The 26,555-nt window shown below is 35.1% G+C and overlaps 1 protein-coding gene across 5 annotated transcripts; it reads right to left on the bottom strand.

Moving 5' to 3' along the window:
* Positions 1 to 565: 565 nt before the first annotated feature.
* LOC128231259 (serine/threonine-protein kinase TAO1-like) lies at positions 566 to 26,555 on the bottom strand. Of its 5 annotated transcripts, none has more exons than XM_052943841.1 (19): positions 26,432 to 26,555; positions 23,921 to 24,161; positions 23,635 to 23,706; positions 22,922 to 23,023; positions 22,470 to 22,665; positions 21,858 to 22,010; positions 21,390 to 21,565; positions 20,852 to 21,040; positions 20,339 to 20,473; positions 17,956 to 17,997; positions 15,381 to 15,434; positions 12,367 to 12,531; positions 11,009 to 11,143; positions 10,536 to 10,664; positions 8,660 to 8,857; positions 7,639 to 7,878; positions 7,176 to 7,388; positions 5,075 to 5,257; positions 566 to 4,528 (listed from the first exon to the last, which is right to left on the bottom strand). In XM_052943841.1, the coding sequence occupies exons 2-19, from the start codon at positions 24,050 to 24,052 to the stop codon at positions 4,277 to 4,279; spliced, it is 2,766 nt and encodes a 921-aa protein (XP_052799801.1). In that variant the 5' UTR covers positions 24,053 to 24,161; positions 26,432 to 26,555; the 3' UTR covers positions 566 to 4,276. The 5 variants fall into 5 exon arrangements, with proteins under 5 accessions (XP_052799801.1, XP_052799800.1, XP_052799803.1 ...); XM_052943840.1 differs by lacking the exon at positions 26,432 to 26,555 and adding an exon at positions 26,259 to 26,404; XM_052943843.1 differs by lacking the exons at positions 15,381 to 15,434; positions 26,432 to 26,555 and adding an exon at positions 26,259 to 26,404.

Below are 26,555 nucleotides of genomic sequence, written 5' to 3'. Positions count from 1 at the left end.
TGATTTTATCATATCTACCAGCTCTTCATTTATAGTTTCCAATTAAAAGCATGGAAAGATAGACATTTTGAAAATTTATATTTTTTTTTATTCAGACTTTAAGCCATCAAGTAAGTTCTAGAAACCTGTACCAGCAGGAAGAAATGACACTCCATACCTAAAGTAGATATGCACATACCAATAAAAAGTCTGCTTCATCCAGCCAGCTGTCGCTTACAAAACTACAAACACAAGGCAGTTTGTTTGTATTGCTGTAATATTTTTATTTATTAAATATGATGATCAACAGCTACCTATGTTGAGGTAAAAGTGAGTTACATAAGGAATTACAATGAAATGAGCGCCTTAACCACTACAGGTATATGTAACCGACGGCTACAGTAAACAAGTACAAACATGCTTCACATACCTTTAGCATTCTCTAGTAATATTCAGCTTTTTAAAAGAAATTGCTACATTTTTTGTGTGCAAAGTCATAACAGTTGCCAAAAATAAGTTCACATCACTTTTGTAATAGTAACACTATCTTGAACTTGTAGCTATCTGTAGGGGTTAAACAAAGACAAACATCACATTATTTAATATGATCATAGAAATGTACATGTTTTGGTGAGTTTGACATCAGTTGACAAAGTTTCAATGTGCAATTACATGTAATCTTAAACAAGTGTTATGCATGTACAATGTGTACCTTGAAATCTTAACAAAAATACCACTTCTGGTTTCAACAATCCCTTACTAAGTATATAAGCTAGCGCAATAAACTGTGCAAGCAAAAATATACTAGTTCTTACATTGCCATAGAAATAGCAGTTTTCAAAGGTATCTAATACTGAAAAATGTCACATGCTTTCAGGAAGTACCTACCTCTTACAAATTATGCGTCAAATAATTGAGGTAAATCTCATGACATCATCAAAATACTTAACATTATTTTTGACAGATTTCTTTAAATGCAGTTTCTTTTCCACTAGTATCTTATGTTTCCAACTTTAAAACATCAATATGTTTTACAAAATATTACTGGCCAATTTTACTTTACAAAGACTTAGGGATCATTGATTATTCTGTACGATTTTAATCCAAGAGTCATTTATGTAATGTTAAGGAAGTGTAGGAAATACTGAGAAGACTCTCTGTGAACAACTGTATACTTTACATGAAGAAGATACCCTTTGAATAAGACTCCTGAAATATAGCAAACAAATACCAGTAACTGATGCACAAAAATTGAACATACTTAAATGCCTTAGAACGAATCAACATTTGTATCGTGAAAATGAACAAGAGAAGCCAGCACTAAATAAAAGCAGTTTCTTGAAGAAATTGTCCTACGGTCATCTTAAAGAAGAAAGTCATACATTTGAGGTACTAGTATTACGATGCCATTCAGTTCATGAACTATTAGTCTGCATGAAAAATGATGAAATTGCCTTACACAGGATAATATATGAGCATGCAAGAAAGGAATATATTGTCTGATGTTCAAATAAAGCAAGTCAATTGACATGATGCTAAAATTAGAACATTTCCATCCTCGTATTTACCTTGATTGTTAAACAAAATGAATCTACATTTGTACATTAAATACTAATCCGCATGGTACATCTGTTTGTGCTGAATCTTTATGAATAATATGTACAATCTGGGAGGTTTTTTTCCCCATGTCAATTGACCTTAAGGAGTTAGAAGTTTTGACCCTGTTTGTTGGCTTAGTTTGTTTTCAAATGCTACATGTTTTATCAATGCACTTAAACCGATGTATTTTCTAAATATTCAAATGTCAGTAAAAATGCAACTTATACACTATAACATAAATGTAATGTAAATTTTGTAAATAACATGTGTATATTAAAAAGAATAACGAGCAGATTTAACATGCATTATGTTTCTATATTGATAACAGATTACCTAAAAAAACAGTCCTTCATTACAGTCAGGTATCACCAATGTTCCAAGTTACAGCAAACACTGACAACACTGCAGTTGCTAGCTAATTAGTGGGAAACAGCATTAAATGGAAGTTTGTGCCATGTAAAGTCACAAAAGATATGTTTATTATTTATTCAAGCAACAGTCACACCATAAGGTGCATGTCCAGGTAGGTACTGATCTACATGTACACAGATTAATACAAGAAACTTTTTTTTCATTAGATTAACTTCCTTTTTTATTGACCAAAATGCATCTTCAAAGATTAAAAAGGATTAACTATTAATTAAGGCGTTTGCCAATTTGTTTTTGTCATGTTTACAACTTCGAAAAAAAAGATACAATTACTTTCTTATTTGTAGACCTGTATTCACTCCTCCATTCCTCTAGCAGATGGCTAGATTAGTGGATTAGCCATAAATCTTACATCTATAGTTTACACATTCTTGTAATTCCTGTTCATACATACATTATATTTCATATACTACAGCTGAAAGACATCACTTGGAATTATAGAATAAGAGTTATGCAACAGTTGCTTATTTCATTTAACATAACCTTTAGAATGAAAAAAGGAATTGAAAACTATGACATGCAACATTCATGCATGGCGGTATGTGTGGGTTTTCAACTCCATTGCCTTTTAACAAGTATTTATTTTCATTAAAAAAAGAAAACTTACTTGAAAACTAAATAATGAAAAAATATAATCTGCATAGATAAAAATGGACCTCCTATATAATAGGATTACACACTCAAAATAACATGTACAATTTGAATTTCATAAAATAAAATATGATAAGTTCAGTTACACCTAATACATCACACAGTATGATCACAAGTATGTTGTCAGTGAGTAAACTATAAGCATTTGGGTACACCTTATCTTGTTAGAACATAAACATTTGTATAAAACCCATCTATAGTTATTGTTTGTGTACAAAGTTATCATGACTGTTAACATGAATTTGGCATGAAAGCAGAGAAAATGATATGAGGAATGATTCTGATTTGTGAGTGGCGAAAAATCTCATAGTTTCTAATCCTGAAAACACGACTACGAGTGAAAGAAGCTTGATCAATAAGTTTAAGGAATACACATGTATATAAGGTTTTGAAATAGGCTAGGAACAGAAATTTTAACTTCACTCAATTCTACAAAGTACATGTAAGTGTATGTTATGATAGTGATTATAATTTTTTATCATGAGTATTCCTTAATTAATCCTGGACTTTTTCATGAAAAATCATTAAAATTTTGATTAAAAATCATTGACCAAGATCCTTTATAGCATTAAGGAAATCCTGCATCTGTGTATGTTTCAAACTGTAAGCAAATCTGCATATAATTAACAGAAAACGAGGACACCTACATTAATACACAAAAAAGTAGCTGCATATGATATAAAGAAACAATCCTCATATTAATTACTGAAGTATTAGCAATACATCATTAACTAGCTGAATTAGGTTACAATCCGGACTATCATAGATGCAAACATATAATTTCAATACAAATCTTAAGACAAATATAACTGGCATTTTAAATCAAATTTTGCTTTTTATTTTATGATTGAACGATTATTTTTACAAAGTTACTTGTAACATATCTTTAAATGTTATGAAAAGTATAAAATTAATGTTGATTTATACATTTTTCAGATAATATGCAATACAGTCATACAAATACAATTAATATATATCACATTACATTGTTGTGTATATTGATAAACATGGTTCAATTTGCACCAGTTTTAAAAACAGCTCCCTTTTAATACCTGGTGAGATTTAAACATGCACTTAGGCCTTAAAGGCTGTTGACCTTGACACTGTGACCCTTGACCTATAAAGGCCAAACTTGTATCTTGGCAACCAGGAATTAAAAACTTTGGCAAGGTGTACACTGCAGTATGTCCTCTGGTGTACGAAAGTGTCTGTAGCCTTCCTAGCTAGACATGGCAGGTGTAACACCTGGATATATTCATCCAGGTTAATGTTTACAAATCTCACACTAATTGTCTGTACCGGGAATAGCACTGGTCTTATATATGACTATACTTAGTAGTTGTTATTAAGTAAAGGTTTTATGCACATAATCGTGGTTTACTGAATTGAAACAAACAATAATACAATTCATGGAACTGTATCACATTTTTGTGTCTCCATACAACAATCATTACCATGATATAAACCTTTTATGACATTCCAGCCAGCTCTTCAAAGCTGACGGAAAACAAAAGCACTTCATGCATATTGAAACCAATCCTCTCTGTGTTTCTGACTATCAAATACCCAAGAGGGAACAACTAACTTTTATCATGTTTAAAGACTTCCGCAGGAGTCATTATGATACATAAGCCTGTGAGTTAGTGAATGAACTAGTGCTGTGGCTTGAGTTCAGGCTGATCATGCTGCCTCGCACGCTGATGTCGTCATACTGGGTGTCGTGTATTGATGCCTGTATCAGGTCTCGTGAGTTAATCCCGAGCTGTACGGTCTCATTGTCAAACTCATCCATATCGTGATTCTGTCTCTCATGACATCGGCGAATCCTTTCAGCTTTCTCTTGTTCAAACTTGGCACTTTCTTCCTCCATCTGCAATATAAAATTTCATTTGCAATATATTACAAGTCAACACAATTACTCCCACATTTCGATATAGATGTTCATTTTTTCTTTTCTTACATTGATCATTTTCTGCAGAACTTCTAAGGCCATGTGTATCGAAACCAACTCTTGGCTAACTGAAAATATTTCAAAGTTTTGTTTTTGTTTCTAGACCTGACCTTATTAAGGATATCTCAAAATTATGTGCTAGAGAAAATGTGCATATATTGAGTTTCTACTAGAAGTACTGCCAAGACTTAGGCAATAAAATCTCTACTAAAACATAAAACCATACTACCCATAGCAAATCAGTCAACAGATATCTTTAACCTAATTTTTCAACTTTTTGTGATGTTTACCCAACCCATCTGTTGCTCGAGTAATGCCCATATCTGGGAGGCCCTCTCCAATCAAGTACATGACTTTTTAACCATCAACATCATGTCAATTAAAACACTAGCAGCAATTCTGCCTTGAGCTCAAACATGAGCCTGATTACCCAACCCACTTATGTGAACACATTGCCCCACCCACCTTCTGCTCCAGCAGGGCCCTTCTGAGGGAGACTCTTTCCTCCAGTTGTTTTCTCTCCCGCTGGTGTTGAGACTCTGTTGTCATTTTGATCTTGCTCTGGTATGCCATCAACAGTTCTAGCTCCTGCTGCAGTCGAACCTTCAAGTCTCGCTCCTCGGCGACCTGCGACTCGTCCAATCGAAGCTGTAAAGTTAAAATGAAGGTGGAATAACGATCAATATAGCTTAAGGCTTTTTATAAAAGGTACCAATGCATCTGTAGCTGTACCTGCACTTTTAAATCCCAAACCAGTCTTCTTTTCCAAATTTGACACATATAATTGAAGGTGTTGAGAAAGTTTAAGGTTCGCATTAAGCAATATATGTGTATGTGTAGGAATGTAACAGATTTGTACTGAGATAAACCAAATGCATGGCTAATATTGAAATTATTATCTTTTAAAATAGGTAGATCAAAGGTTGACAGTAATTTGGTAAACTACAGTCCCATTTAATTGACCACATCATCAACGGTCAAAATGAGGACAAGCCCACAAGCCCTGCATTGGTAAAATGCCTTCCAGGCTTACTCAAATTCTGGTTTTATGTAGCAGGGCTCAGTGATTTTTCTATTCCAACCACTAGTGTTAGAATTTGGGCTTATTCATTTAATTTTATTTCAATGACTGCGTCACAGTAGCCTTATATATAGATCATAATTGTTTGTTTCGGCACAAGATTGCAATAATTGAATACTTCATTGAGTCTGTACAAAAAGCTACATGTCATGAGTGGCTTTGCGAAAATATTTGTGAAATATTTACTTTCGGTCTTCAGGATGTGAAAAATATTGCAATATTACATGAAAGAAGCAATTTTTCTCTATACTTCATGTTTATAATGCATAACAAGAACTGTCACAAATACGCCTGTTCTAATTTGAGGACACCAAGTTTGGTGAAAAGTGGTTGAACGTTAAGCCAAATTTAGAGAGTTGACACTGTAGACAGTTTTTGCCAATTCATGGGTCATAACTCTGAAGTGTCTGAGGGGACATTGCTGGTTATCAAACCTCACCAAGATATTCCTATACACATTCTACCCAAATTTGGTGATGATTGGAAAAAAACTTCCATAGTAATTGATCGGACAAGACCGAATTAAGATAATTTATATAGTTAAAGGGTGATTTCTCTTGAGTGACTAAAGCAATATGGCTGGCTAAAGAACCTGTCCAAGATATTTTTCCTATATCCATTCTGACCAACCTTGAAGCTGGTGATGATTGGACACAGACTTCTTAACTCATTGATCGACAAGACCAATTTTAGGAAAATTCTATATGGGCAATAACTCTAGCGATACAGTTGGTTATCAATCTTGTCCGAGATAGTATGTCCATACACATTTTGGGATCATTGAAGAAAGATTCTAATATAATTGATCAGACTAGAGCGATTTTAAGTTATTTCTATAATTAAAGAGTGATAACTCTCGAGTGACTTAAGAAAAATGACTGTTATCGCACTTGTCAGAGATATTATGCACACACATTCTGACCAAATTTTATGATGATTGGACAAAAGCTCCTGAATAATTGTGCGGCAAGACCAATTTTAGGTAATTACTAGACCATAAGGGCAATAACTTTTGGGTGACTAGAGTGATGTGGCTGGTAATCGAATTTGTCTAAGATATCATTCAAATACATAGATTCTGAATAAATTTGGGGATGATTAGAAAAAGGCTTCAAAAGTTATTGAATGTACAAGTCCGATTTGAGGTAATTTCTATAATTAAAGGGTGATGTCTCTCCAGTGTCTACAGGGATATGGCTGGTTATCGAACTTGTTCAAGATATAACGCCAATATACATTCTGACAAAGCACGGAGGGTTCTAAAGTTATTGAGAGGACAAGATCAATTTTAGGTAATTTCTATACTTAAAGGGTGGTTATCAAACTTATTCAAGCTTTAACACCAATATACATTCTGACCAAATTTAGTGATGATTGGACAAAGGCTTTTAAAGTTATAGAGGGAACAATATACTGGATGCCTAAACCTTAAGAAAAGCATAATAGAAGTATTGGCAAACTAAAATCTAACCCAGGGCCACTCACATTTTGTTGCTGCAGCATCTCTGCTATACTCTGTTCGTATTGTTCCCCAAGTATGGCCAATTTCCTCATCTGCTCTTCTTTCAGTTTCTTAACCACCGACTTCACCTCATTACGTGGCGTCGTGGCAATGATATGGTCTTTAAGCGCCTTGTACTGTTTCTGTTGGGTCTTAACTGCTTCGTGGAATTGTCGACGTATTGACAATTCTTTTTGCTGAAGGGGATTAAACAGTTTTAGTTAAATGGGCATGATTAAATAAGGAAACAGACTCATTAACAAAGGTCAAGCCATAATAAATTTAAGTTCTAACAAATTTTATTTGCCAGTGCTCCACAAAAATATTTTTGAAGAGATTCAATTCCAACTCAAATGATTATGAAATCACTACTGTATAATATTGTTTCTGCTTACAAGTTATAATTGCAGGTGAAAAACCAGAACTAAACCTTGATCGTGTAATTACCTTTAAACTCCTTGGCTGCTGTTTCTGCTCCATTGCATGTTTTTTCCGCAGATCTTGCTCTGCTTTGGTATTATAATTTTGCTGGTTTTGTCGCTCTGTATGGTGCTGTTTTCGTAGATGATCATCCCGCAGTTTTTGTATATTTTCTAGCTGTTTAAACTCGAGTTCTCTCGTTGAGTCATGGTGCCTTAACAACATTTGGTGTTCGTATTCAAGCTGGGCTTGCCGCTTAGTGAGTTCCTGAAAATTGTATTTTACACAGATTTGAGCTACTTTATCCAATGGAATTTGATTAAGAAGCTTAAGTTATTAGTTCAATTAAATTGAGGTTGTACAACGAATAACTGAAGATGATTATAGAAATCTCCCATTTAAAGAACCGGCGTTAAAAGACTTTTTTATCACTGCATGAAGATAAATAGAGATCAATTAGTGTACCAATTCCAGCATTTCCAAATTGTTGATAAATAAAAATTTCAACTTATCCATAATTGATCCATGATTACAGACAATAATAACAAACAAATAAATTGCTAATTATACATGAAATGTCGGTGTGCTGAAGAAAATTATCGGATATCACTTATGAAGGACTTGGCATAATTTCTTGATACTTGCTGAGAGCAAAATTAGGATTGTGGGTAAATTATTATAAATTTGTTATTTTTCACCGATATCGGGAAGTTTTCAATCAAGTGTTTATAGGTCTGTGACTCCTTCCCCAACTGTCTAGGTGATTCGTAATTTTGACAAGCGTTTTCGGTACTCTATGCATTACTTATCCATCAAATATAGCTGACTTTGAAAGTTTGCTGAATGGGGAAAAATGATTTTTATGTAGAGTGCAGAAAAAAGCCTCAAAAAGAAACCTGTCTGGTGCATTTTATAGGACATTTATGGTGTTAAAACCCCCCCAAAGAGCCATAACCTTTGTTTTTTTTCCAGTTATCCTTTTATTGAATTTAATAGAAATAATTATTCTTATCATGGCCATCTTGTACATGTTCCTGGCCACACCCACCTCCCTGAGAAGTTCTTGCTCTAGCTGATGATGCTGCAGATATCGTCGTCGTCGGAACTTGCGTATCTCGTACTCAAGGCGCTCCTTCTGCTGTCTTTCCAGGCGATCCTCCAGCTCTTTCTGTCTCATTGATATCGACTCCTTCTGGTTACGTATTGCATCCTCCCGTTCCTTCTTAGGTGTGCTGGAGTCTATGCTCTGTGGGAGGGGAAATATGATCATTCATCAATAAATCGTTCACAGAAAATGCTATTAAATCATTATGATCCCTACAATAAAACATTGGGAGTCTATGCCAAACAGAAAAATGCTTTTATCATTTATCGATAAATTCATAACATTCATAACAAGAACCTTGCAAACAGATGGGAATGCCAGTTAGATGTTCTGAGGTCATTGGGCAAAATAGCAACCAATATGAGCTTGCTACAGATATGGGACTTGCTACATTTGGAATTAGCTACAGATATGGGACTTGCTAAAAGATTTGGGACTTGCTACAGATATTGGACTTGCTACAGATATGGGACACACTACATATCTGGGACACGCCTCAGAAATATGACACACTACCAATAAGGGACGCGCTACAGATATGGGACACGCTACAGATTTGGGACGCCTAATAGGTTCTGGGACGTGCTATAGATATGGGACGCACTACTGATATGGGACATGCTACAAATTTGGGACATGCTCCAGATAGGGGACTTGCTACATCTGGAATTTGTTACAGATATGGGACTTGCTACAGATAAGTGACTAGCTACAGATATGGGACTAGCTACATATATGTGACTAGCTACAAATAGTGGACAAGCCACAGATACATACATGCTACATTTTAGAACTTGCTACAGATATGGGACTTGCTTCAGACATGGGACTTCCTACAGCTAGTGGACTAGCTACAGATATGGGACATGCTACAACACAGACTTGCTACAGGCTACAGACTTGGTACAGGTATGGAACTTGGTACAGGTATTGGACTTGCTTCAGATAGGGGACTTGCTACAGGACTTGCTACAGGTATGGGACCTGCAACATGTTAGGGAATGGCTACAGGTGCGGGACGCGCTACAGGTATGGGACGCGCTACAGGTACGGGACGCGCTACAGGTATGGGACGCGCTACAGGTACGGGACGCGCTACAGGTAAGGGACGTGCTACAGGTACGGGACGCGCTACAGGTATGGGACGCACTACAGGTACGGGACGCACTACAGGTACGGGACGCGCTACAGGTACGGGACGCGCTACAGGTACGGGACGCGCTACAGGTACGGGACGCACTACAGGTACGGGACGCACTACAGGTATGGGACGCACTACAGGTACGGGACGCACTACAGGTACGGGACGCGCTACAGGTATTGGACTTGCTTCAGATAGGGGACTTGCTACAGGACTTGCTACAGGTATGGGACCTGCAACATGTTAGGGAATGGCTACAGGTGCGGGACGCGCTACAGGTATGGGACGCGCTACAGGTATGGGATGCGCTACAGGTAAGGGACGCACTACAGGTAAGTAAGAAAAAACTGGTATTCATGTAATTCAACTGGCCCCCAAATTTTCTTCTTCTATTGTAGTTTATGATGGTCTGCCACTGCACATGTCATATATAGCAGCATTATTGCTAGACCGCATCACAATCCCCAGCATGACTTTGAGTTGAATGACACTTAGCAAACAAAGAAAAGCTGCCCTCTTTAAAGTCATCCCACCAGTCTTCTTCAAGGCTTTTCTGCAGACAATTTATCTATGTCTTCATCCCAGGACAGGTCCATATGTTCCTTATGATTTGCACCCAATAGCAGATCAAAGAAGCCACAGAAAAATTAACTTTAACAAAATTTAAAAGTAACAAACCCTTTTGATTTGTTCCTTGTTCATCTTGTATTCCTTTTTCTGCTGTGCGAGGAAACTTTTCTTCTCCTTCTCCTGCTCTGCCGTGATCTGCTTCAGTAACTTCTTTTCATTGTCAGCATTGCTACGTTGCTAAAAGTACAAACATATTTACAGTCATTATGACTCATTTAAACTTGCTTTCAATGGCATCGGATGCTCAAAGTGGATATGAAAATACTTTCTAGTCGATCTTCCATTGACAAACATGTAGTTCTGTTGTGTGACATGAAAAACCTACAAACACAAATGCCTCCACCACAAAATCTAGCCGTTTACATCTACAATATCATACTAATTTTTCCAGATGGCAAAAAATTAAGCAAGCCTTCAAATCTATTTATCAAGAAGCAGTTAATCAATTGAGTTCCATATCAATCTTTTTGGGGTACCAGAGCTCATTTTCAATAAAACATCCAATAAGCCAATCAGCATACTCGTTTTTCTAGGTCCTGCAACATCTTGCGTTTAAGCTTGTCAAGCTCCATCATAAAGTTTGTCCGTGTTGTCTCATATTCCTTGTCTAGCTTCTGTTTGTGTTCTTCCATCTCAACCGCATACCGGCTCTCCATCTATAATACACCAACACACAGAAATTGTAACAGAGTTAAAAATACATGAACATATTTTTCTCATATCAAAATGTATGGCTGTGCCTATAACTTAGGTTTTTGTGTATGTTACATCTACTGCTTATCATTTGCCTATCCTATTTGCATGGCTTTGCATATCATTACATCTATCTTACAAGCTTGGCTGTGCTTATCATTACATCTATCTTACAAGCTTGGCTGTGCTTATCATTACATCTACTGTACAAGCTTGGCTGTGCTTATTATTACAGCTACCATAAAAGCTTGGCTGTGCTTATTATTACAGCTACCATACAAGCTTGGCTGTGCTTATCATTACATCTACTGTACAAGCTTGGTTGTGCTTATTATTACATGTACTTTACCAGCTTGGCTATGCTTATCATTACATCAACCGTACAAACTTGGCTATGCTTATCATTACATCTACCGTACAAACTTGGCTGTGCTTATCATTACATCAAATGTACCAGCTTGACTGCGCTTATTATTACATCTACCTTCAAGCTTGGCTGTGCTTATTATTACATCTACCGTACAAACTTGGCTGTGCTTATTATTACATCTACCATACAAGCTTGACTGTGCTTATCATAACATTTACCGTACAAGCTTGGCTGTGCTTATCATTACATCTACCTTAAAACCTTGGCTGTGCTTATCATTACATCTACCATAAAGCCGTGGCTGTGCTTATCAATACATCCACCATAAAGCCGTGGCTGTGCTTATCATTACATCCACCATAAAGCCGTGGCTGTGCTTATCATTACATCTACGGTACAAAGTTGGCTTGGCTCATCATTATGTCTTATGTAAAAACCTATGCAAAAACACATGCTTAAGTAAGCATATAATGTTAACTTAAATGCATTCATAGCTATGTTTTAATGATTAAACTAACTTTCAAAACTCTCTTTTAGTCATGACCATAGGAATATGCAGAAACATCTTTTAGAAATTTATATTTACCTAATTAGATTAAAAAGGACATTTGAGACATAGTGAAATATATAATGTAACAGAAATTCCAAACTTTCTATAATAATTTGCAATTAAAGCTAGTTGTGGTATTTGTTTGGTCAGGCATTTCAATTTATCCATGAACAGAAAAACATATAATCAACAGGACAGGACAACTGGCAAATGGTCAATGATTTTAAATAAGCAAAATCAATTTAATTAAGTGCATTCCTGCCCACCTGCTGCAGCTGTTTCTGATGTTGTTTCCTCATACGTTTGTAGCCAGCAAACTGTTCTTTGAGCTCATTAGAATGCTCATGTTCCTGGATCTGTTTGGTCACAATCGACGTTGTCCGTATCGTGGCAAAGTTGTGCGACCCTGGTTCACCCATCCGTGAAGAGCTCTGAAAATAGAATGTAATACCAGTGTATAAGACCAGTATGTAAGATAAATGTTTTGTCTTGTTCTGTCAATAACAGACATTACTCTGGTGTGTCTTATTCACGCTAGCCACAGAGGCGGAAACAGTACACATAAACATGTTGGCACTGATTGGTACCACAAACAACATGTTTTAACAATGAACAGCTATGATAAAAGTACAAAAAAATTGTTTCATGAATTTGTAAAATGTTTTTAATGCGTGAGTGTATATTATAATACATTAATTTGTGCTTACACTGAAATTAAATTTTGATTATTATATACATCAATAGTAATGGTTAGTAATAATACAGGTTAGATATTAGAGCTGCAACAGGTGCCCAAAATACCAGAGTACCTCGGGTAAATTTAATACCCAGAGAGCCCAGCCATGTGTTCCGTAAACATGTTGAAAGAGGGAGACAATACAAAACAGTTTGCTTGTGTTAGGTAACGTTAGACATTACTGAATGCATGGCAGGTCAAAGTTGCTGTAGACTATAACAGGTCAGTTATTTGTTAAGTGTAGCCATTTTAATTGATTAAATTTATAATCATACATTCCACATCCGGTTATGAAGTAAAATGTTTTCCAATTGAAATATATACATTTCTGGATTGGTTTGTCTTGTGTATGAACACAAATGCCAATAAAAGACACCCCAACAACAGTACGGCTATTTTTCGGCTTCCAGGACAATGTCAGGGACATAACAATCAAGCCGTGACTGTGTTTTAAATGTGTTAAACTGATTCAGGTACAATACGGAATCTACATCTTATTTAAGAAGACAACTTGACAGACATCATCCACACATTAAATTGGGATGTTCGAAGAAGTTTAAAAGAAGTCCATAAGTAGATGCAAACACCCATTTTCAAGTGCCACCTGCACTTTTTGTTACTGATTCATTGAAACTTAAATAAAATTATTTCCTTCACTGTTGAACCATGTAGAGAACATTACTGTTCGTTATCTAGTTGCTTGAATTGTTGAAGTTATCTTGTTAGAAAAAAAGTCCAAACTTGTAAAGGACCATACTAAAGACATTTGCAGGTGAGTTTATGATGCTGCTCACACATTTAAACTGGTACAATGTAAAGATGTTGCAACTTTTCAGAGAAATCATATGTTATCAATAATATCCTGCACCCTCCCGACCTAGAATTGAACAATTGACCCGACCTGACCGATCCAAACATTTCAGCCTATTGCAGCTCTTATTAGGTATAAATTATGATTAACACAATGGTCCATTTGATAAATTCGGACAGAAAAACCAGCTATACAGAAAATGTTTTCCCCTTGAAAGCATTATTAAACAAAGAAGAAATTCAATTCATATGTTAAAGAATTGAAAGGTGACTCAGTGGCCCTTTTTCTGACTAGTTATACTAAAAGTTCATGTACACTGCCTATAAATACTCATCACATAAAAAATGATTTCTATCTTTTTGTACAACTTATTCATCATGCAAAAAGTAACAATATGTGCAATTATCAACATCTTCTGACTTCATGCAATCATAAGATATGTAACTGTTTGACAACACAAGTCCTACCATTATAGTTTAAATTACACAAAAACACATTTTACAGCCAAAGTCAACTGAGCATAAAAAAGCTTATCAAAAGAGTGTTAACTTCAATAAATGAGAGATTGTTGTTTTTTGTTTTGTTTTTCTAGCACAGAGTCACCCCTTCGGCTAACATGTTAACCTGCTTTTAGTAAATAGTTTTGAAACATGTGTTTTAATGATATTTTAATTAAGTGCTTGGAAGGAAGCATGTAGGTGTTGACTGCCTTATCTGCCCATCATTTTTGGCATTGGATAAGTGGGAGTAACCATTGGCATTAAATAAGTAACTTCACATCCATTGTATCATCAATATAGTGGACTATATAGTATAATTCCATTTATTACGTTTCTTTGTGCTGCGTTTATCTTGAAATCTGATTTGAAACCATTTTTATGGTCAATTGACAACAGAATATTTTGAATAATAAAAGACACATACAAAGCATAACTACATATATGTTGGTCACATTATATTATGCCTCATAGTCTTATCAATTAAGATAATATTGAAAGCACATTATAAAATCTTAATAAAATAATAAAATGTCATGACAATAATGACATTTGAACTAAAGCAGAATATGGTTTTAATATTATACTTTATCACACACAATTGCTAGTATTGAGTGTAATACTTCCATCACACTGGTGTATTAAACTGGATATAGACATCATTTTGAAATCCGGATCAAAACAAAGTAGAAATAACCCTTTTTATATACTAATCCTTCTTAAAGAACTAAAAAGACACATGGTATCATAATAAATGTATTTTTGATGAAACATTATTTTGTTTAATGAGGTCATTTTGAAAATGCGCAATGAGACTTGTTATCATGTGACATCAGTAGAGTTGAATTGCACTTGAGTCGAATACAGACTACCTTATTTTGCACAATGTATGGCATTTGGATTTATGATGGGTATGTAATAAATACCTTTATTACCATAAATAACGTATAAATTCTGTATTTTGGCAGAAAGCGTATTACATCAATAGTTTGCTTTAATGGGGTTAAAAGTGAACCAAAAAGAAATAGATTTTGATACATCAAACAACTGCATCTTCTAAAATTCATACAACATCAATATTAACATGCGTATGGATGACAAAAATATCATATGTCCTAATACCTAAAACACTGACAAAAAATATACAACACACAACACATGCATTAAAAAAGGAATATATGTAAATATTGAAGGAAAACCATGGAACAGCATGCAAAATGCTGACTCCATTATTACCTTTCCATGCCCGAAATGACCATATGAAGTGGGTCTTGCCGGAGTAGGCCATTCCTTCATGATAGAATAACCATGGTTATAGTTTCACAAATGAATATCACAAACACATTACTACAAATGCAGCATCAAGGTGAACTCCTCTGTTAACAAGAGCATTGGTTTAGTGAAATTCTATTAATGGTTCCTTTAAATTGTCATTTCAGGAAAATAATAAATAAATGTATGTATGTACATGAATTTAAACTTCAACTTGTATTTCTAATAGTGACATTGCATTCATGTTTAAATTTTCTTCTGGAAATTTTAATTTTCTGCATTATGTTTTAATTTTGAAGAAACAATACTCATACATATATGTAATGTTGTATTAAAAGAATAATCTATAACATGGTAATGTGTAATGTGAACCTTGATATAATCTCAAACAAACTAGACCAGGCCCCAATTTCATGAAAATATTTAAGTCAGTTCTCAACCTCAATCTTTACTCATTTTACCACATAACAGCATTGCATGAATCAAAACTATGTTTTCACTATTTAAAACTATTAAACAAGATCGCTCACCTCAGTAAAACTTTGTGCTATAGACTTGTTGATAATTAAAGGGCAATAACAGGGATTTGGCTTCTCTGATGTATGAAATTGTTACCTCGAGAGTGTTAACAAAGTATTTCCATATTTGGGCTCTGTGACCTAGTTTTTTTACCCCAGATGACCCATATTCGAACTTGAGCTAGAAATCATCAAAACAACCTTTCTGACAAATTTCCAGGATATTTGGGCTGAAAATGTTGTCTCGAGAGTGTTAACAAGGTTTTTCCATATTTGGACTCTGTGACCTACATGTAGTTTTTGACCCCAGATGACCCATAATCGAACCTGAGCTAGAAATTATCAAAACAACCTTGGCTTTCTGACAAATTTCCAGGATATTTGGGCTGAAAATGTTACCTCGAGAGTGTTAACAAGGTTTTCCATATTTGGACTCTGTGACCTAGTTTTTGACCCTAGATGACCCATATTCGAACTCGTCCGAGTAATTACTGGGACAAATTGTTTTGTGACAATTGAGGCAAAAATGTGACCCCTAGAATGTTAACAAACTAAGTGTGGACGGACGACAGACGACGACGGACGATGGACAATCATCGATCCTTAAAGCTCACTCACCCTCAGCCTACGGCTAAGGTGAGCTAAAAATTATGAAATATGTGTACAAACATTATCATCAATATTCTAAATAAATGGAATTCTAGAGCAAAAAAATTACTTCAACTAAAAAAAATAATTAATTGTATGGAATAAAAGAATGTATATTGATCAAATATTTTTATAAACATTATCTATAAGAGCGTGTTCTATTAAAACAATAGATACAAGATTTTGAATCATGTTATGTGCTAAAATGAGCTGAGATTAAGAAATGACTCAAGTGTTTTCATGATATTGGGGTCAGATATTCATTACAGGTGCAGTGTAAAAAATACTGCACAAAGGTTTATAATATAAATCTGAGACTGAATGACAATGGATCAAATATTTCTATTTTGAAAGATGATAGAATATCCATGCATGAAACAATGACCTCAGCACTTACATCAAAGCAAGCTTCACAATAATATTTTTAATATAAGCGACTAACATGTTTCACTTAGATGGACAAAAAGAAAGTGAAATAAGAAACAACTTCGTAACCATTTACACTCGCAGTTAGCAACTGTCAATATAGATACTTTTTAAGTGTTCAAAAAAAAAATTGTCCAAAGGAATGGAAGCATTTTTAAAAATTCCTGTACCTTTTTTGCTTTTTAAGTAGTCAGTGGTTGTTGATTTTAATCAGGTGAATTGGTAGATTTAAACAGAGGCTGGACCAGTAGACACAATGTTATTTCAAACACAAGTGCATGCTGGTTCAAGGTTTATTAGTATGCATTAACCAAAAGAAATGGCTATGCAACTGTGTTACTTTAAACCATTTGTTTTGGTGAATACAGTGAGTATATAGTCATTAACCATGATTTAACTATAGGAAGACTCACATAAAAAACAAGAACGAAAAAAAAAAAAATCTAACATTAACTACTTCAACAATGCATTAAAATTAATAATGAACAAAATCAAAGTCATGCAGGACAGAACAGAATCAAATTCACTGTCTACAGCCACTTTGTCTGTAAGTAGCCAAGTGTTCTCTGGTGAATCAATCTTGTTAATTAAAAAATGGGTGAAAAATGTTCAGATGTTCCCAGTTACTGTCTTTCAGAAATAATTCTTTTTTTTTCTTCCTTTTTTAATGCAACAATGGATACATGATTTCAAATATTTCCTTTGGCTAATTTTCCATCATGCTTGTCCATACTGGTAAGGAATTTAAAATACATATATATACAATTTCAAGATAAACCCCAAAAAGGCTTCCAATGATGATGAGTGACCAAACTGAAACATCATAGTGTTCTCTAATTTTCAGCCAAGAATGCAAATGGCATAACAAAAATGCAACTGGCGTTATTGAAGTGGCTTGTAAGCAAATAAATGGAGACCATGCAACAAAGGGGAACAACTGTGTTTACCTGGACCTTGGGAGATCTGGGAGGGAGGGCCGGTGGAGAAGGCTGATATGTAATATGGCAAGTTTTGAATATAATCAATGTTTTCAACAAGTACTGCATATAGTTCTTAGGCTAATAGCCCCTTTTATTTGAAACATACACAGTGGTTGAAAAAAAATCAAGACACTGTAAAAATAGCCTTGCATATTATTAGCATTTACCAATTTTAAAAATTAGGCTTTATTAACCAAAAGTCTTATTTATGACTGCATACAAGTGAACAGTCTGTAACATGCAGGTGTAAGTGCACTCATTTCTGATATCAAAGAGTAAATTTCCTGGCATGGGTGCATCTCAGTTTGCTTACGGATCATTAAGCCAGACTATTATCTTTCATCTGATTCCAGCCTGTATAAAAAATCCGACCGTAGGGCAGGTGGATAAGTTATGAGGCTGGCAGAGGCTCAGAATTTTTCATTTGGACTGGAAACACATGATTTATATTTTTTCTCGCATACTTTAATTAATCTATTTGTGTGAAAACTGACATAAACATACATTAATTGTAGATTTCACCAAATAGTTACGTTGCTTTCTAATGTCATTAAGCATAGAAAATTAGTTGTAGAAAAAAAGAAGAAGTAAAATAGTTCCACTAAAAATTAGCGTTATTAAATTCAAGTAGATTGCTTTTTTTAAAAAGCGCTCGTCTCCCCTATTGTATGGTTGTAGCTGAGAAAAAATAAATAATGTACATGAAATTTGTAATTTTGGACTGGAGACCAACCAACAGTCAAGTTTGGTTTATTCACCGTATTAAATAGTGAAAAGAAAAAAGTGTTGTTGATTAATCTTGAAAAATGTAAACGAAGTTTGCATTGTATGAAGTTCCTGGGCACAATCAAGTTCCTTGATCTTAGACCTACTGATCAAAAAATCATTAGGGATCATCTACATGACCAACTTGCATACCAAGTATGAAGTTCTTGGGTGCAAGTCTTTTTTAGTTACTGAGCGGTAACCGTTTCTTCACCTCAAGGTCACGGCAACCTGGACCTTTGATCTACTGATCTCAAAATCAAAAGGGGTCATCTACTAGTCATGACCAACTTGCATACCAAGTAAGAAGTTCCTGGGTGCAAGCGTTCTTTAGTTAATGAGCGTTAACCGTTTCTTCACCTCAAGCTCAAGGCAACCTTGACCTTTGACCTAGTGATCTCAAAACCAATAGGGTTCATCTACTAGTCATGACCAACTAGCATACAAAGTATGAAGTTCCTGGGTGCAAGCGTTCTTTAGTTATTGAGCAGAAACCGTTTCTTCACCTCAAGGTCACGGTGACCTTGACCTTTGACCTACTGATCTAATATCAATAGGACTCATCTACTAGTCATGACCAATTAGCATACCAAGTATGAATTTCCTGGGTACAAGCGTTCTTTAGTTATTGAGCAGAAACCATTTTTAAGCTTAAGGTCACTGTCAACATATCGTTTTTTACCTGAAGGTAACCTTGACCTTTGACCTTTTCATTAGGGGTCACCTTCTAGTCATGAACAACTAGCATACCTAGTATGAAGTTCCTGGACCCAAAGTATCTTTAGATATTGAGCGGAAACCGTTTCTTTACCTCAAGGTCACGGCGACCTTGACCTAGTGACCCCAAAATCAATAGGGGTCATCTACTAGTCATGACCAACTAGCATACGAAGTATGAAGTTCCTGGGTCTAAGTGTTCTTTAGTTATTGAACGGAAACGAAGTGTGACGTACAGACTGACTGACGGACTGACTGAGGGACAGTGCAAAAACAATATGTCTTCCCATGAATGGGGGAGACATAATTTTCTACAATAATACTATAATTGTTAAAATTTGAATTTAAACTTCTTTAATAGTGATTTGCCATTTCTTTTAGCTGGATCATTAATACAAGTGTAACTCAATGAAAAGTTACAGTTATCACACTGCTGTACAATATTCATATTCATAAATATTTTTTCATTGCTTGGAGACCAGCCAACAAAAACATGACAAGTGAAATAAAAAGTCAATAAATCCATAAAAGCACCTTCATGAAGACTTATATTTTTCAAAGTTTTCAAAGTTCCTGGACATTTTTCTTTTCCTTATAAAAACTAGACAATGTATTTTCTTGATTTGTTATACCTTACTGAAATAAGACAAAAACAGATATAATTCAGCTAGCCAGGCAGTGAATTAAATACAAGATTACATCAAAGCCCAGCCCCTTCATAAAGCAAGTCAGACTCCCTCATTGCTGTTCAAAAAATACTTTGTATTAAAGGAATTTCATTCATGAGATTAATATTCTTTTCTGAATAATCAATAACTGCCGACTTATGTCCAGGCACACTAACATTAAATATCAAACCTTGACTTACACTGCGATCCCTAGCGAAGGTGATGACCTCAGCATCATTGGTGGCCCCCGGTAGGCTGTTCATACTGCTAGAGCGGGACCCCTGACTTGCACTCTGCTGACTAGCCAGGCTGTTAGACTTGCTCGTCTCATCATCCTGTAACCCACACTTATTTATGTACACATATATATATAAGCAGGTTCCAAAAATAGATGAACCAGCTAATGGTACTTTTAATGTGTAGAATTTTTATGAGCTAAATTACTATCCCTTAGACTAGCTGCTCTAGGAAGAAAACACTGAACAAGTTACTATTCAATGGCGGCCTAATGGTTTCTTTTGTGAGGACCTAAAGTCAATTTCGTTCAAACACATGTTTCAATACAACACATTTTACTCATCATGGAGTTTCATTTTCCACATGTTGATAAAGACAGCTCTGTGAAATTGATATTTAATAGCACATTACTTCAGCCCAGACTTGAAACATGCCTTTACAAAAACTTAATCACTAAGCCCCCCAATCAAGATCACCTGAGATGATTCTGAGATATCATCAGGCCCGTTCAAGCTCGCCTGATCTTCTGACGGCGTCTCCGCCATGAGAATTTTCCTTATACGTCGGTATTGGAGGTCGTCCAACTCTCGTACAGCGTCTTTTGTCCGTTGTATGAGGTCAAGTATCACAGTATTTGCATCTATTGTGTTCACAAAAGCATGGCGCTGCAAGATATAACAGATCAACAGGTTTACATTACTGTCAATGAAAATTAAACACTGCTTTTTTCATAACGAAACGTTTGTTGCCGCTGTGAGTTGATAAGAATGACATAAATTAAGATTAACAGAACCCTTCTTTTCAATGAGCATTTAACAACTTGTACAAAATGTGCAGTCCTACACTAAGGACATTTTTTTTCTGAGCAAATGAATACACACATCCATGTCATTGTAATCAAGTAACTTAATCCTTCAACCAGTCATAGCTACATGTACATTGTAGATAAGGTTTAAACTTGATAATAATATTGTACGCCTTGACAAAGATAACTGGGGGCAACTTGAGCCCTACCTTTAACAAGTATTCTGCTGTAGGTCTGTCATCAGGATTTTTAGAGAGACAGGAGTCTACAAAGTTGCGGAAATTGTCCGACCACTCTCCTCCTGCGAGGGTTGGGGAGTCATTCTGAGCAATATGGTAGAGGGCACTCATGGCATTCATGTTGAAAAGAGGCGGCTTCCGCTCAGCTGGCAAGGCAAAAACAGTGTTTTGTGTCATATACACATGTGTGATAAATTTCTACATTAATAGAAAGATTTGTGTAATAACATATTTTAATAGTTCAACATTACTTTCAAAAAATATATGTATAAGTCAGATAAAAACTCTTTAAAACATTCACATAAATTTCATCCACAAATGATAGTCAGGCTGGATTAAATGAAAACTTACAGTAGCAATACTGCAAAAAAGAAGATAAATTAAAAATAACCTTAAACTTTGAAAGATCAAACCTGTTATCATATTTGTTTTACTTACCAAGTTCTATACACATGATACCGAGTGACCAGATATCAGCCTTGCCTTCATACTGCCCCTCATCCATGGCGAGTATCACCTCCGGAGCCATCCAGTACGGGGTTCCCACAAATGAGTTGGCAGGACAGGAAAGAGACGCAGACCCAAAGTCAGCTGGATGATAGTTGGAGATAAAGAATCATTATTTATCGTAAAGTTGCATATCTGAAACAGTTGATATTAGCTTGATGAGCTATTTTGGAACATAACAGGTATCCACTTAACGATCTGTATTCTCCCAGTACTACCTTGTAATACTGACCAACAATGGATTTACTAGTGCCATTTTTAACCTCTTTGGTATGGTTTGGGCCCGGGGATTGAACTAGCAACCTCCTGCTTCCTAAGCAGAAGGGCGGTTTAAGTTAAAGTATGATATATGAAGGACCCGCACAATGTAACTTATTTAGATACACAATGATGTTCCCCAAGGAAACGCTAGCAATATGGTCACCTATGTTTTCCAAACAGTGCATCACTTTTTAAACTAAATCCTATTTTGCTAAAGAGAAACAGATTTAAGCATGCTAAAATAACACTTATACACTTCAGATGTTCTGTGCCCATGCGTACCCAGTTTCACTGTGCCATTCTCAGTGAGAAGTATATTCCCCGCCTTGACATCCCGATGTATCTTGTTCTGGCTGTGCAGGTACACGAGGCCTTGTAAGGCGTCATGGCAGATCTGTGCTATTTCTTCCTCCTTCAGGGGCTTCTTGTGAACCTCAAGGATGTCTGACGCAGAGCCCAAGCAGTACTCCATCACCAGCTGACACGAAAGAAAATAAGATTTAATTTTCATCTCTTTCATCCGATGGATATGATGCACATGATATTATAAGTCAATGACAACAAACGTTTATGGAATCTATTTATTATGAACTATCGAATCTTTGCTAACGATAGCAAGTATGAATAAGTTTTTCTTATTTTTCATTTATAAACAATGTCATTCCTATTTATCATGTTTCAACTTTTAGTCTTCACTTAGCTTTACTGAAGTAAACTTGATTTCATGCACCTACCCATGCAGTGTGTTCCCTCAGAAAACAGCCTTTGTAGTCAATAATGTGTTTGTGTTTTAACTGCTTCATAAACTGTACTTCTTTGATTATGTCTTGCCATTTCTGAAAAAGATGTAAGGTATGTCATGTATAATATAGTTCAATATATCAAAAGACTGCATCAACCTCTGCAATGAGATATTCTCAAGTGTAGAAATCCTGGACCTCAAGAATAGTGTGACAATGGTGGAGGTTGTGACTCCTGAACACACCATTATTTCCATTTTATATGTAGGTTTTTCAAGTTGAAATAGAAATTATAAGCTAAATGCAACATGTTGTACATGTGTGTCTTGTCTTTGGCAATAAGTGTACAAAGTTTCCTTTGAATATCATAAAAGGTTGAGTTATGGCCACCATTGAAGTTTTATCAGAGGCTGGGAAGGGACAAACACCAAGGCTATGAAAAACTTTTTTTTCTTGAAAAAACAACAACAAAACTAATAAAAAATAATCAATCATGGTGGCAGTATTACTGAGTGTATTGACAGGGAAATCTATGCCTTGAAATGGTTTATGGAACTGTTCAATTCAACTTAAGGAAAAGTTCAAAGTCCATCCTTTGTCTTATATGAAGGTTCAAAGTCAAAAAGTATGAGCCCTAAAGCAAGACATTGAGTCCAGAGTCTTCCAAATGAGGGTTAGTAAGAAAACTGACATGAAACATAATATACCTCTGCTGACTGTTTTCCACTGTAGGACATTTTCTTGATGGCAACTATCTCCTTAGTTTGAGTATTTCTTGCCTGTAAATAACAAAGCATGGGGTATGACCAGCGAAATTATGGAAACCAAATAAAATTGTTACCTGTTCATATGTCAAATGCAGAACATGTTTTGCTAATTTGTGTAAAGCCAGTAGCGAAATGTTTGGTGCTGACTCAGTAAAATATGATATTGCTAGCTTAAGCCTGGATCTTACTCTAAAACAAGTAATTCTCTTCATGTTATAGCACTTACAAAGTATACTGCTCCAAAACTCCCATGCCCAATTTCTCGAAGATCCTCAAACATTTTTTCTGGATCTTCGGTGGAGAAGAGGCCAGCCACCTCCGGATCTCGTATGTTCCCTGGTTTCGACGGCATTGTCATTTGTCAGTCCTTCTTCCTCTTATGTTTCTTCAAATTATGTTTCAGTGTTTTCATCAGATAAAAAAGTGTGTCTTCATCTAACCCATGTGGCCTCATGCAAATGCAGGGTCTGAAATGAGAAACATTCAGTATGGTATTCAGTTTTTCTTATTAATGTAGCATGTAATGCTATATAATTACTGACGAGCAGTCATTGAGTATTTATGATCTACCGGTAATATTTACTGTTAAAAAGTCTGATAGAGGTCAAAAGGTTATTCACTTTTAACATTAGTCATCATGTGTCGAATATGTTTTTCAAACTTTCAAGGTTATTTGTTGCCACTTTTTATGGCAGCAATCAACCACAGGCAAGAACTCACCAGCCTAATCAGTCACAGTGTAAGGAATAACACAAAGCAAAGCAGTCTTCAGCCCCAAGTCAGACATTTGGTCTGACTGAAAACAAAGTTTTGTCAGACTTGCTTGCCCTTTTTTCAGACTTGCTTGCCACAGAAATAATTTAACTTGCATTTCTTATTTATCTGAAATAGTTTTACAATTATAAGTCCTGAGCACAATAATACATTTATAAATATTATGCTTAGTTTACTAGATGAGGTTTCTAGTTTTCCAGTGATGGACTCGGATTTGGGACAATTAAAAAAACACACATATACCTTCTATTAAGTGTTCTGCTATGGCTGCACAAAAAAAATCATATGGCACACTAAAAATCATAAATAGGCTGACCGCGGAGTGTTTTCCTTAGGACATTTTAACTACACCTTGCAAATGTCTGGATGTAATTGCAGATGATGACACGTGATTGTTTTATTCTCTGCCTTATCTACTCCATCATAATCAGCAAGCTTGGTATAGATTATTTCATATGATAATAGCTGAATTTGTTCGGATTGGGCATTTCTAGAGTAATTATTTTTAAAAGAACTAGGAAAAATAGTGCTTTAATATATTACTTTCAATTTTGCCAAAAATTGTCACTCACACATTTTGGGTTGCCAAGTTTGGACTGTCTTTCGGACCAAAACAAATTTAGTTGGTCAACTCATTAGGAATTTCATGGTAACAATACAATTGTTCATAGCTTGGTACATTTCACATTACAAATCCCATCAAATTAATAACATTAAGAGCTAATTTGGAAAGACCTAGGGGAATAAGCCAGGTATCGGATATGGTAAAGACGGGTAAAAAGAACCGGAGTGGCTACAGAATAAGCCCTTTTGGACTACTCAGTCTACTGTGGGTTCTGACTTTTCATTGTAATATTTAAATTATAAAAAATTATTCATCGCAAATACTTACAAGACTACATTTTATAACTTCCAGTTGAAATTAATATTTTCTGAATTCTTTCTGGCTGTGACATCTTCAGACGCATTTGTAGAATAAAATCAGCCCATATTTTCATTCAATCTTTGTCAGGCCTGACAGTTAATTTTTGAAAAATAAGTTCTGCCCACACATCACTATTTTTGTTCAAACACACAAGTATTTAGCTTGAAATTATGTTGCTAGAGTATTTATAACTGCTGCTAGACTAAATGTGTATGTTGTGTGGAGTGTTTATAGTTGATTGCATGTTTCGTTTTAGTTAATATTATTCATGTGGTCATTGATATTATGTGTTATTCAAATATAAACAAACATATTTCTTACGACTTTCTTTCTTTTCTAAAAGTCTTAGTGTCAAACACTGCTTACGTTAATTTAAATGCATGTTGACTGCAGATTTATATGTATATATGGATATTTCTTGATTTAAGTATAAATGTATAAATAATTGTGGCACAAAAATTGAAAAATACATGTAACCATTATTTTCTTATTCTTGTTTCATAATTTGAAACGCAACGTTTATGACAAAAAGGAGAGCTTGGGATAATAATTTTTTATTAATACAAAAAATACTTTCAAGTTTGTCTGATGTGCATGCTCTATGATTCACAAGATTTTAAACAATTCTGTTGTTTAAGATGTAGATAAAAAAGTATAATATTTAAAAGTCAAAAGGTAAAAGAAAGTATCATAGACAATTAAATTGCAAAATATATGACGAATGGACAGCCTTGAAACAGGGAAGAAAATGTCACACTTTGGTCATTATTCAGTTATTCAAGAAAGTGCACGTTCTGAAAATATCTAGATTGCAAGAAAATTGAATATCATAGAACATACATGTGCAATTATTTTAAAAACCTACCAGTTTGCTCCTGTATTCGAGTCTGAATAAACAAAAACAATGGATTTCCAATTCCCTTTACTTTTCAATATGGCCGTTCTGACTAGACATGCACTTTAAGTATCAATTTAACCGGGCTTGTGCGAAAGCAATATGTAACATATGGATTTAAAATGGGGCACATATATACATACTATAAGAATCTGCTACAAAATCGTCCCCATTGTTATTTTTAGTTAGAAATTACACATTTTGTGTTCCTTATTTTTACAGGAGAGTATCACATTACGTCACATAAAATTGTAGTACAGAGATGAG

Source organism: Mya arenaria, chromosome 4 (genome assembly GCF_026914265.1).
Source record: "Mya arenaria isolate MELC-2E11 chromosome 4, ASM2691426v1".
In the NCBI taxonomy this organism is placed as follows: Eukaryota; Metazoa; Mollusca; class Bivalvia; order Myida; family Myidae; genus Mya; species Mya arenaria.
Note: the sequence above shows the minus strand (reverse complement) of the source record. Positions and strands in the feature narration are given on the sequence as shown.